This window comes from Ascaphus truei, chromosome 4 (assembly GCF_040206685.1).
Source record: "Ascaphus truei isolate aAscTru1 chromosome 4, aAscTru1.hap1, whole genome shotgun sequence".
In the NCBI taxonomy this organism is placed as follows: Eukaryota; Metazoa; Chordata; class Amphibia; order Anura; family Ascaphidae; genus Ascaphus; species Ascaphus truei.
In genome coordinates, this window is record NC_134486.1 from 288,509,578 (window position 1) to 288,522,366 (window position 12,789).

The window sequence follows — 12,789 nt, forward strand, 5'->3', positions numbered from 1 at the left end:
CCCCGCACATCTCACATCTCACATCACACACACAGAGACACAGAGACACACACAGCCCCGATCCAGGCAAGGACACGCCCCCTCCCCTAGTAGCCATGCCCCCCTGCTCCTGCTCTAACAGATTTGCTGGACAGCCGAGGGAAACTTAGAATATCCATACTTTGGGAGGTGAGTCACATTGGAAGCTCAAAATAGTTGCGTTGACCTACAAATCCGCAGCAGAATGTACAGTAAAAGTTTTGTTGTGCTACGTGGTGCCGTTTCTGAAATTTCGATGCTTCGGATATACAAACAAACAGACGGAATCCAACTTAGAATTATAGTATAGATACCATGCCCCTTTTTAGTAACCCTTTGCTCAATGACTGGTTTATTTATATCCTTCTGGAGATGTGGTCTGCAACACTGATCACAATACTCTAGGTGAGGTCTTGCCAAAGATCTATAAAGTGGCATCACTACCTGTCTCTGCTGCTAATACCTCTTCATATTTAACCTAGCACCCTGCTATCTGTCTCCATTGCTCTGTTAAATTGCTTGCCTACTTTTGAGTCAGCTAAAATAATGACTCCCATAATCCCTTTTCCTCAACAGTGGTTAACAATTATTGCGACATTAATCCTATTTTCTGCTTTTGGATTTTTGTGGCACAAATTGTAGTTGCCACACTCTTGACCAGCTAAATCATTAATCATGTTATTAACCGTCCCAGATTGTCAACCGTGATGCAGAATTTTGAGGCATCCTCAAAAAGGTATACTTTACGTACCGGAGTAGTAATAACCAGCAATATCCATGAAGACCCTATCGCATGGCTGCCCAATTCTTCTTCTTATTTTATTTTTATTTTAGTGATGCTCACTTTGTACACTTAAATTTAGAGTGTCATCGAATACCTAGACAGTGCTGAGCTATAGAGCAAGTGGACTGGAGTGGAAGAAGCTGCACCTAACGCCTTTGGGAGACAGAGTTGGGGCCAGCAATTTAAGTAGTCATAGCCTATAGTAAAATAGGACAAGTATGGGGGGATGTTGTATCCCATGCGTCACCCAAAAGCATGTTGAGGGTGCTTACTATAGATTTACACCTATTGAAAAAATATTACATAAATACAAACATTTCTTAAGCAAAATGCATAAGAATGTTGCCAAATATAAGTACTTTGAAAAAGAAACAGTGCTGTCAAATAATCAATTTTTAGGATATAATACTTAGTGCCACTTTTATTGCATTTTTTTTTTTACTGGATTCAGGCTGCGGTTGATACAGTCCTGTTTTTAAATTCTTTAATTAAGACTGGAGTTAACCTTGGCCCGGTGGCAACTCTGCCTTTTAACATGTGATTTGAAGTTGGAAAAAAAATCTGTTTTTCTACTGTATCTTTTAAAATAATACCTTAATGCAAGTTAATTAAAGTTTTACAAATCTCCCACATTTTTATCCGAAATCTCCCTGAAAGAAGCTTTTGCATGTTGCCACTCTTCTTTATTCATAACTACTGTATATACACATATATTTTGTCTAATATTCTTTAGTGGTTTGCAGGCACTCTTTATTGGGAATACATACACATGTGCATTGATCCCTCATGTCTTAAATCTTTTATCAATTACTTTAATTGGCTATATGCATTTGTGGCAAATATTAAAACATCTTAATTAAACATATAGCTAACCGAAATAAGACAAATTAAGATAAGCATAATAATTATAGAAATGGGACATAATCCAGTTCCTCACTTAAACTAGAACTTTTGACCCACCCTGCAGCATAGAGAAATAACAGTAAATATGCAGTGTGTCAGCCTCAAATATGTAATCTCAACAAAGCAGAAGCTATGAAATGGAGAGTCTCATTTTCCTAACTTTTTCATTGCTGGAAGTGGTTGGCCCCTTCAGGAGTTACACGCCAATGTCTCTGACACCAAACGGGTAAAATGCACAGAGTAGCTATCTCTTGCATCCCTAAACCACGTGATTCTCTTACTGCATGGTTGAAGCGGCTCCAAAAAAAAAAAAAAAGTAGTGATAATGTGCCAGAGTTAAACCTGTTAAACAAATAGGAGTAGGTGTTTGGACCTTATTCAATATTTATTACAGAAAACAGAAATCTAGAAAGCCTTTCTAAAATACATCACATTTTCTTTGAATAGAAAATGTAACTAATTTTATTAGCAAAAATTTAGTTGTATCTTGGTTCTATAAATACAAAAAGTAGTTGTACTCCGGGCCTCCTAGCACCATCAAGCTTTGGCCGCTGCCTTTCTGCACTGAAGATTTTAGACTTTGTTTAATAACGAAGGAGGGAGAGGTACAGTCGTACAGTAGGTAGTGTGATACCTTTTACTGGACCAACAGATAGTTTATGAAGATCCCTGTAAGGTTTGAAAGCTTGTAATGTACCAGCCATCTGTTGTTCCAGTAAAAGGTATCACACTCCCTCTTTTATTATTTTACTACATGGAAGAAAGGACCAACACTGACCCCCACCATATTTTATCAGATTTTTTTTTTCTTCTCAATTTCTAGTCTAGCACAGACATGTAAAGTGAGATTTGTAGTTTTTGCATATGCATAGAAAAGAGCAACGTGGTTGTTCATCTCTGTCTAAATCTATATGCTGGAAAGATGCTTCCCTCTGCTGGAGAAGATTTTAGTCCCGTTAGTTTAAATGGAGCTGATCTCTCCTCTGCACTGGGAAGCAGCATCACAGCAGACTGAATTGGGGCTTTAGAGTTGCAGATGTAATGCCATAGTATTCACTGAATGATGCCCATCAAGTAGTTGTGACTTGGCTGAAACGGCAGATAGTAGGGAATGTGGCAAAATTCAAACTACAATTCACCTAATAAAATGAATAGAAAATGTTAACAACTTCTGCAATGTTTCATGCAAACCAAAATGTATGATTAGATCATATAACAGATTATAAACATGAAAGTTTAGGCTTGTCATTATGTCATTTTGCCAATTAAAAACATGAACAAAACATGAATATCACTTGGGATAAGAAACATTTTTCCTTTTCATTTAATTAAGTTTAAATAGGGCTATGCAAGCTTATTTTAGCACCCAGATAACAGTAGGAAATTATACTTTTAGTCACGTAAATCCAGTTATTAGGGTAGCTGACATAAAAATTAGCAGGAAATCTTCCTGCTTTTCCAACAGCAATTGTAGAAAGAGAAGCACCATGAATATTAAAAATGTTTGCTAAAGGTAGTTTCATTATCTTACATGTGGATAGGAATAATATGGGCTGTAATACAAAAGCTGTAAAGAATAAAAGAGGGTGTTACTAAGACTTCTTCATTTTTTTTAATGCATATTTATTTGAACTAAAGTGTACGATGTATCTGTTCAGTATTAGTAGTAATGTATTATCATAAATAATTCAGCATCAACAGTATTAGGCAGAAATATGTGTTGCTGCTGTTAGAATAATGTATTTAGTATGCGTGTATTAACTTTGAATCTGTACTAACTGTACTTTACACGTATGTGTTTCATTATTGCAATACAGAAGCACTGAGATGTGTGTGTTTTAATTAATTGAAACCTGTGCTATGCATTTTTACTGGTCTGTGTTCCTTAGAATGGTAGTGTGTTTTAAGTATACATTTTTATTTTATTGTGTATACAGTTGTTGTCTTGTTTTTTTTTGTGTGTGCATACAGTATGATATAACTTGTTCGTATTGTTTCTTACACAGGATTCTTTTTTTTTTTTTAATTATATTATTAAGTATTTGGCTAATGTGGAAGAACTGGGAAAGCTATCAGTCAGGATTAAGCAATCTGATTTACAGGATTTAAAAATATTTTTTTTGTTACTCAAAAAGATCTTCCTTGCACCTTGTAGCCTGTTTTAGGCTTATATTATAAAAGAAACATTGACTATAAATCAGTAAGTTATACGTTATCAATCTAATCATGTCCTTATGGTAGACTAGCAGTTCTCAACCTTTTTTGAGCAGGGGCACCCCTGCTATTCAGACCTCACTCATCCCCGCCTCGCTTAGATACATACACAATCATCATTCTTTTCACATGCATAGCCACCACACTCAACACTCACCCACCCTTTTCTTACACACTCCATTTTCACTCTCACGCATCATCCTCGCCCTTTTACTCAACACACTCCACATTTATCCCTTCTCACACACCACACACACTTTCTTAATCATAAACACCACATGCACCCCCTTCTTCTCTTATTTACACCACATGCATTCCTCCACCTCACTCAAATACCTGCCTTCTGCTGCTCACACAAATCCATCAGACACTGCTTCCCACGCAAAGCCCGTACTCCTCTCTTTCCTCCCACCTTCCCACACACCACTCACATTTGAGCTGCTCAACGGCCACATACTTCACTGGGGATGAAGAAGCTCCTCTCTCTCTCTCTTCTGTGCCGGTCAGAGAGGAGAGCCGTATCGCAGCCTCTACATCTCCAGGCAGCACGGAACGTACCCACTGAGCAGCCAGAAGTGTTTTTCCCTTGGGGCCGCAGCACCCTGGTTGAGAAACGCTGATCTAGGCATTTGGTACAACAGGTTGTCCCATCCCTATGTCAGTTTCACAAGAAGACCCTCCATGTTTTCAAGAAAAAGTTTTTCCTCCACCACCTTTCCACCTGAAACATTAGCTTTTGGCCACAGTGAATGAATGATGATCATATGTGTACATTGGTTAGATTATAAATCTATACATTTGATTCACTGAAAGGGTGCTAACTTTATTGCAGTTGCTAAAACTATACCAAATATGTTCCACCAAATTAAAGGTTGTTGGCAAAATTATGTATGCACTAATATTAGCATGTTGGTCTAAATAATGTATTATATTTGAAAACATGCTTACTGTAGTAGCACCAAATGAGTAAAATAAATATTATGCATTTATTCACCAAGCTTTGGTATTCAATGTGCTAATTTAGGCCCATATTTATTAGTGGTGCTATTCTATATGACACCTTCTGGGAATGGGCCATAAGGTGTCTTCCAGCACACAAAAGTGTCTTATGGAATAATATCACTAAGGGCTAAATTATATATATATATTCCGAAATGGACGTTTGGGCATTCCCTTTGAAGTCTATAAAAGGTTTTCATCAGACAACCACTGCTTGGGTACATATAGAATTAACCTCTTCGTAAATATGGGCCTTTATTAAGATTATGTTCTTATATGCCAGATATGTGAATGGCCTCTGATGTTCCCAAATCTGTGCCTGTAAATGGAATTAAATAAAACAATGTACTCTTGCCTAGTAAATTGTAACCAACTTTATCCCATGCCATGGGATTAGGTAATATGTTAAATATAGTTGTGTTATATACAGACTAAATAAATATGTTTTGTCTGCATGTAAAATAGAAATAGTATTTAAGTTGCTAGTCTTACACACTAAATACTGTAGTAACCGAACATTACACTCTGTGCTCTTATAGAATATAGTCACGTGAAAGTAGCTAGATAGCTTCAATTAAATTGTAATATCCGGTTGATAGTCCCAACAAACATTACAGTTACATTTCAGGACCCAAGTCTATGAAGATGTCTTCGCCTTGATTAGAAAGATTCCAGCCACATTCAAATTACCGGAGCTCACATCTTCTTGAGCAGTGTGGTTAGCATATCAGCATATTGAATAGGGGCCTTAGGTTCGGCTACATCAAGGCAAAAAGGTTCAAATCATCACTCTTGCACCGCTACAAATAGGATAAAATATTACTTGAAATACATTACAGTACATATTAGCCCTTTAATAGTCCAAATGGTGAACTAGTCAAGGATTTCCATCACTAGCTGACCACAAAGGACAAAAAAGGGTTTAATATCAACATTGAACTACAGTACCTACCCCCTTGGCCACCTTAGCGGTTAGTAAAGTATTGCCAGGCAATGCTTTACTAACCGCTAAGGTAATCAAGCGGTTAACCCCTGCCACCCATATAGGAGGCCTAACCACCCATATTGGAGTACAGTAACTACCCCTATCACCCACCCCTCTACCCCCAGAACCCCCTTTAGTCTAATGGTCAATAGCCCTATTAGCCAAATGTGGCTAAAAGAGCTTTTGGCCATTCCAACAACCAAAAACCTGTATAAAAAACAACAAAATACTACATAAATAATTTCAAAAATACATTTAATCATAAAGCCATTGAGTGTCACACGTAGCCACAGTGACAATCAATCACTTTACGTTTTAAATGTATAGTTTCAGTTTGTGATGCAGTGTTTTTTTTAAAAAAAATATTTGGAACTGCTAAAAGCCCTATTAGCGATTAGTGTAGATGGAGGGTGGGGTTAGGTATGTTGGGGGGGGGGGGTGAGAGTGGGGGGGCGTGAGAGTGGGTGGTGGGGGTAATTTCCTGGGGGCTGGTAGGGGATAACCCCTTGTTTGCCTTAGCGGTTAGTAAAGCATTTCATGGTAACTAGCCACTAAGTTAGCCAAGGGTGGTAGGTAGTGCATTTGTTTTTAACCCTTTTGATGCGTGTGGTATACCCTTGTGGGCACAGGCATCAAAGGGGTGAAAGTTATTTCTACTATAGGGTTCTATAATCACTCTACTCTTTCCTAGATCTGTCTCAGCATCTCCCCTCATGAAATCCCTCTCCTGGCTTCCGATCAAATCCCGCATCTCACACTCCATTCTTCTCCTCGCTTTTAAAGCTTTACACTCTTCTGCCCCTCCTTACATCTCAGCCCTAATTTCTCGTTATGCACCATCCAGACTCTTGCGTTCTTCTCAAGGATGTCTTCTTTCTACCCCCTTTGTATCTAAAGCCCTCTCCCGCCTTAAACCTTTTTCACTGACTGCCCCACACCTCTGGAATGCCCTTCCCCTCAGTACCCGACTAGCACCCTCTCTATCCACCTTTAAGACCCAACTTAGGACACACTTGCTTAAAGAAGCATATGAATAGCACTGTGGATATTCTGAACACATGATACATAAAGCTTGGGCCCCTGCAGACGCACTTACCAGAACGCCCTCCTACTGTCTCTGTACGTTCTCCCTACCTACCAATTAGACTGTAAGCTCCTCGGGGCAGGGACTCCTCTTCCTTAATGTTACTTTTATGTCTATAGCACTTATTCCAATGATCTGTTATTTATATTATCTGTTATTTATTTGATTACCACATGTATTACTGCTGTGAAGCGCTATGTACATTAATGGCGCTATATAAATAAAGACATACAATACAATACAATTCTGTAGCAATAGATATTACAGAAGCCTATGATAGAAATATTATTAATGCAATTGTGATGCTGTAATAAACATGTTATTAGCGTTCATGTTAATTCCTGCATCGCGACTACGGGTAAAATGTTGCATTCGGTAAAGAATTAATGCAATCTTGATGACTTCCATCATATAATTGCAATAATAAGCCCCTCCACCACTGGAAATGTTGTATTGTTTTTTACTTGATAACCTTCAATTATATGCAATAATGGGTGAAATGTGTCTCTTCTACAGGAGCTGTATCTCTTCCTTTTCTCAAGACAATATATATTCGGTCCTCCCTCCCAAGTTGGACAGGAAGTCAATTGAGATATTTAACGCTCACATCCAGGCCGGGAGAGGTATCATACAGTCTTTTCGGAAAGAGGACGTGCTTATGTACAGAGAATACATCAGAAACCGCTACATGTAAGAAAATGAAGCTGAACCAGAAGATTAGCAAAAACAACACACAGCTAATATGCAGAAACCAGGAGAAATGCACTTTCGGTTGCTGCACTAACGTTTTCACATTTGGAATATTGTGCAGTACAATAAATATATAGATGCTTCATTAAAATCTTTTGTATTTTGTATTTGTTTTTGCTATTCAGATGTAAGTATAAATAATTCCTGATCTGGAACCTGGTTCTAATTTATACAATAGGAAGATATCATATACAGCAGGGAAGAGCAAAATTTTGATGCTGCTCCCCCGGTCTCGTATCCCCTCTCCTACCTGGCATCCGCGTCAAATGATGCTCCGGGGTCATGTGACATCCGGTCACGTGACCCGCGGCGTCATTTGACGCTGGTGACGTTGCCGTGCAGACGCGTCTGAATTCAGGTAGGTTTTATGTTGCAGAGGCCTCACGCGATCCCCCGACATTAATTTAAATGCCTTGGGGAGGAGCGCGGGACCTCTGGAAACACTCGCGCCCCCCCCCCTGACAAATCTCCCACCCCCCAGTTTACGCACCGCTGATATACAGGACACAGTCAAATGTTCTTTTAAAATGAAAAGAAACTACACCCTGAGCCAGATTTAGAGTTTTTACAAATCCGTAATTTTAAGAACGTCTTGTGTGGGATTTAAAGTTTTGCCCTGCGAATGTGCAAAACAATAGGTGAATTTTACACTTTGGTAATTATTTTGTACTGTACTGTATTGTATTTTGTACAACTTACCTCTAAGCTGCAGTTTTTACATGTTGATATTATTATTTATTTTCTTTCTTTAAAGGTGATGCATAAAATCTTTCATAAAAATTGTACCTGCACATTGGGTTATGAACTAAATATGTTTTGTAGTAATAATCTTATACTGTAGGTACATGTATAAAGTTTTAGACTGTGATATAATTTATTTCACGAACGTCAACGTTGGAATGTTTGGTTTTACTCCTAATATTCAATTTTGCTCATTCTTTAAAAAGGCGCAATCCACCCTAACTAACCCCCATTTATTTTATATGATTAGCTCCAGGAGGTTCCTCAGAGCTGGACCGCATCATTTTCAGCTCTGGGAACCCCCCGGTTCCTGAGACACTTACTGGTGAAGATGCCGAATTGACTTCCTGGTTTTTAAAGGGAATTTTAATGGCCGCCCAATAGGAAGCCACAGCGGATGATGTTCGTGCTTCCTATTGGCCTGAGATTTGGCTGCTATTTTGTAATCTATGGAGGGAGATTGAAATCTGTTAACTTCACCAGTAAGTATCTCAGGAACCAAAGAGTCCCAACATCTGAAAATAACAATGTTTGGCTCCAGGTGACCCTAAGGTTCCCATCCTGTAAAAATAGGTGGTAAAAGATTAAATGAGTAGTGTGGACTGCTCCTTTCAGGCCTCTAAATCTGGCACCAAGTAGCACTTGGTGCAAAAATACGTTTTACTCTAATAAACAGTATTTTGTAATACATCTTCAGAGTCATAGAGCAACTCTAAATCTGCCCACTGTGGCTCTTTACTGATTTTGAAAGAGCAGCAAATAGGGTTAATAGTCTATTGTTAATAGTTATAGCTCTTCAGTCAGGAACATACTGTATATGATAAAAATAAGGTCCCAATATTTCTACATGTAAATATTATCTTTTTCCGTTCATTAACCAGAGGGCTCAGTCATATACGTGTAGCCAAGTCTCCCTAGGTACTAAGTCTCTGGCCCCTCCAGCACATTAAGTCCCAGTAAAGAACGGGCAGTGTTAGGAGTAAATCCTTCAGGGCCTGGGTATGTTATTATATGTGTGTTACCTAATACAGTTCAGGAGTAGCCTGGTATTAAAGGGGGTCTATGCCTGATAGGAGGCCGGCTTACAAGCCACTCTCCTGGGTGGGAGGGGGTTTCTCTCCAGAGGTTAGAGTAAGGGTTTTGGGAGTTAGTTCTGTGCTGATCTGAGTGGAGGAAGCACCAGTAAAGCCTCTCCTGGACAGGCCTTGCCCTGTTAAGGAGTAAGGTGTGCTGAGGAGGGGTACTGCCTTCAGGGAATGGAGCCTGTATTGCTGTACTGAACCAATAAAACACAGTTATATCATCTCTGGTGTGATGATTGCTGTTTGAGCACATGAGAAGAATTGCCTGTGAGGACCATCCTGGCTCCCCAGGATCCTCATAGGATGGAGGTGCTGCGCTGACAGAAGAACCATCATGGAGAGCCTGTCCTGATGCCTCCCCATACCATTGCAGAGCTCTCAGGCCTTCTGTTCCACCTAACAGGTATGCACCGCACCAGAACACACTTGGTAGCGATATGATCTTCCGTGGGGGAGGGGTGATGAGGGGGGGGGGGTGTGGGAGGGGAGGTGCTACATACATTTGACTACCCTTGTTAAAATACATTGATCTGAAGACAACCAGCTTAGATAACCAGCTTTAATTCTGTCAGCCGGTGTATTTCGACCCCACCAGGGGCGTAGCTATAGCCCCGGCAAAGCTCTTGGGGGGGCCTGCCGACAGGTGGGGAGAACCGAGACATTTGGCACAGCCATCTTGCCGATCAGGGCCCCCTTCTTCCGGACAGGTTAACAGAAGCTTGCCGGCTCCTCACAGCCTCCAGAATCCCCCCCTCTCCCTCATTGGTTAAGACTGCAGCCGATAGGGAAGAGCATATGACATCACCGGGCGCGGGAATCTCCATTCAGCACCACATAAGTAACATGAAAGGAGCAGTGTTGGGGGCAGCAGATATAACGTACCAGATAAACAGATCTACCAGGGGTAAACGGGTAAGCAGATATAAGGTGTTTGTTTTTACCCCAGTATCCCTCCTGCTCCTTTCAGGCCCGTCCTGAAGCACAGTGTAAGGCTTTTTTCACCATAACTGTGGACTCACTGAGACTTAGGCCATGCTTATAGTGCTGTCGCCTGCGACCTTGATGTCATACTGCGGTCGCTGGGAAAATCAAATTGAAGTGACTTCCAGCGATCGCGCCGTCGCGCCTACTATATGCGCACATGACAGCGTCAATACATTTGTTTTGACACGGCGTCGCCGGCACTATAAGCACAGCATTACACTCTATCCTCCATGTGTGTTACTGACAATAGCTTAATAGCTTTATATTCAAGCAACACTGTTGCACTTTGTTTCTAACTGCACAGCATTAGGTTTTGGATGCGCTGATCTGTTTGTTTTTCACAAACTATATCCTCTGGAGTGAGCCTGCGTTAAAAATCCGTGGCAGCTCAGTGTGGGCAAATTAGATGGTCAATTCCTCTGTTGTGAAGATATTTGGCATTCCGATTGTTAGCTCTTTGGATCAGGGAGTCTGCCTGTGTTGAATGAGTATACTGCAGGAAAAGGAGCATTGTGATAAGGCTGTAAGAGTAGTCACGTGTGCACTGCAATAATAAACCTAGATTTGGTTATTATAATGAAAGATATAGTTCAAAATGGGCATTCCGGTGGTGTATTTATTAGGGATTTATTAAGAATTAGCCATTCAAAATAATGTTTTGGCAGGTTGTGCCATTGTGCGATTTGATCTTCAGGATTCATGCAGAACAACATGTGAAGCAGATTGTGACAGTGCAAGCACATTAAGCACCGTATCATATTATCTTCTCAACTTTACAAATACTGTATCAGTGATTCATTTAAAGAAGTCCTATCAAATCAATATAATCGGATCATAAGTCTCTTTTAAAATGAAGGTTATTAAATGGTTATTTTAGTGTGGGGGGTTTATTGTAGTGTGTGTGGGGGGGGGGGGGGTGAGGTTAATGTAGTGTGTGCATGGGGTGGGAGGTTATAGTGGTTATTCTAATTTGTGTATTGTGTGTATGTGGGCGGCGGGGTACTGTATTGTAAGGGGGGAAGTGTGTGTGTGTGTGTGTGTGTGTGTGTGTGTGTGTGTGTGTGTGTGTGTGTGTGTGTGTGTGTGTGTGTGTGTGTGTGGCCCAAGGGAAAGGGGGAAATGAATGTGAGAAGGGGAGGAATGAAGGAGCTGGATTGAGTGTGGAGGAGTTACTGAGTGATAACGTAGGGGGGTTCAGAATGTGAGAGGAAAAGGGGGGGAATAGGGGAGAGGGGGAGAATAGAGGAGAGTGAGGAGGTGTAAAAGGGGGGTGGGGGCTCCCGGGGCCGCCAACACGCTTAGGGGCCCGACAAGACCCTTGCATCTACGGAATATGTTCACTCATAATGGGCCCCTGAAAAAAAGAAATTACCCGGGGGCCCACACATGTCTAGCTAAGCCACTGGACCCCACTACTAATTATTCCTAATTTTCTTCCTTTACGTGATGATTTCCTCCTTACCTTTCCTGCATCTCCTCTCCCATTTTTATTACCTGTGTTTGGAAGCTTTATTACATTACAAAATTGTTAGGTTTGAGAAATTCCCAAACAAGATTGTTAGTATTAAAATAAGCTGAAATAGATGTATCTGAGCTAAAAATCAATAAAAAAAACAAAACAGTAGAGAAAGCAGCTTTGTGAGACATTGTAGTAAACCAAACTCAATGGAGGTATCCAAATCTGACAAACATAAATGAACAGATTGACCTGGTAATTTTCCTTTAACATTTTGGCATGCGATACACTTGAACGTATTTTGCAGTGGAACATTAACAGCTGTTGTACAATTAAAGACTTTCATATGGAACAACTGGTGATGTTCCACAGCACAACATGTATCGGCCTTATGATGTCTGAAGACAGAGATTGCAAGAATAACAATATGAATTTATTTACATTCTGACATTCTTTAGTTAAGGGGGTGCTCAACTCCAGTCCTCAAGCCCTCCCAAAAGGTCAGGTTTTCAGGATAACCCAGCTTCAGCACAGGTGGCTCAATCAACTGAGCCTCTGAGCCACCTGTGCTGAAGCAGGGATATCCTGAAAACCTGATCCGAGGAGTGGAGTTGAGCACCCCTGCTTTAGTCGCTCGTCCCTTTGGAAAGACAAGAAGTAACAGTGCCCTGTTCCTCTAAATTTATTTAAATAAACCCCATGCAGAATGTTTTGCAATGGGATACAAATTTTACTTTTGATTTGAATAGATGGACATCCCTAGTCTGTAAACACTGATTTAATTATATT

General features: G+C 40.4%; 1 protein-coding gene across 1 annotated transcript in view; it reads left to right on the forward strand.

The window, feature by feature from the left end:
* The window catches only part of FIG4 (FIG4 phosphoinositide 5-phosphatase), a 380,709-nt gene extending 372,874 nt beyond the window's left edge, over positions 1 to 7,835 (forward strand). The window contains exon 24 of the mRNA XM_075595029.1: positions 7,504 to 7,835. Within this exon, the coding sequence (XP_075451144.1) occupies positions 7,504 to 7,681 (178 nt within the window). The 3' untranslated portion in view covers positions 7,682 to 7,835. The remainder of the gene's footprint in view (positions 1 to 7,503) is intronic.
* Positions 7,836 to 12,789: the final 4,954 nt, after the last annotated feature.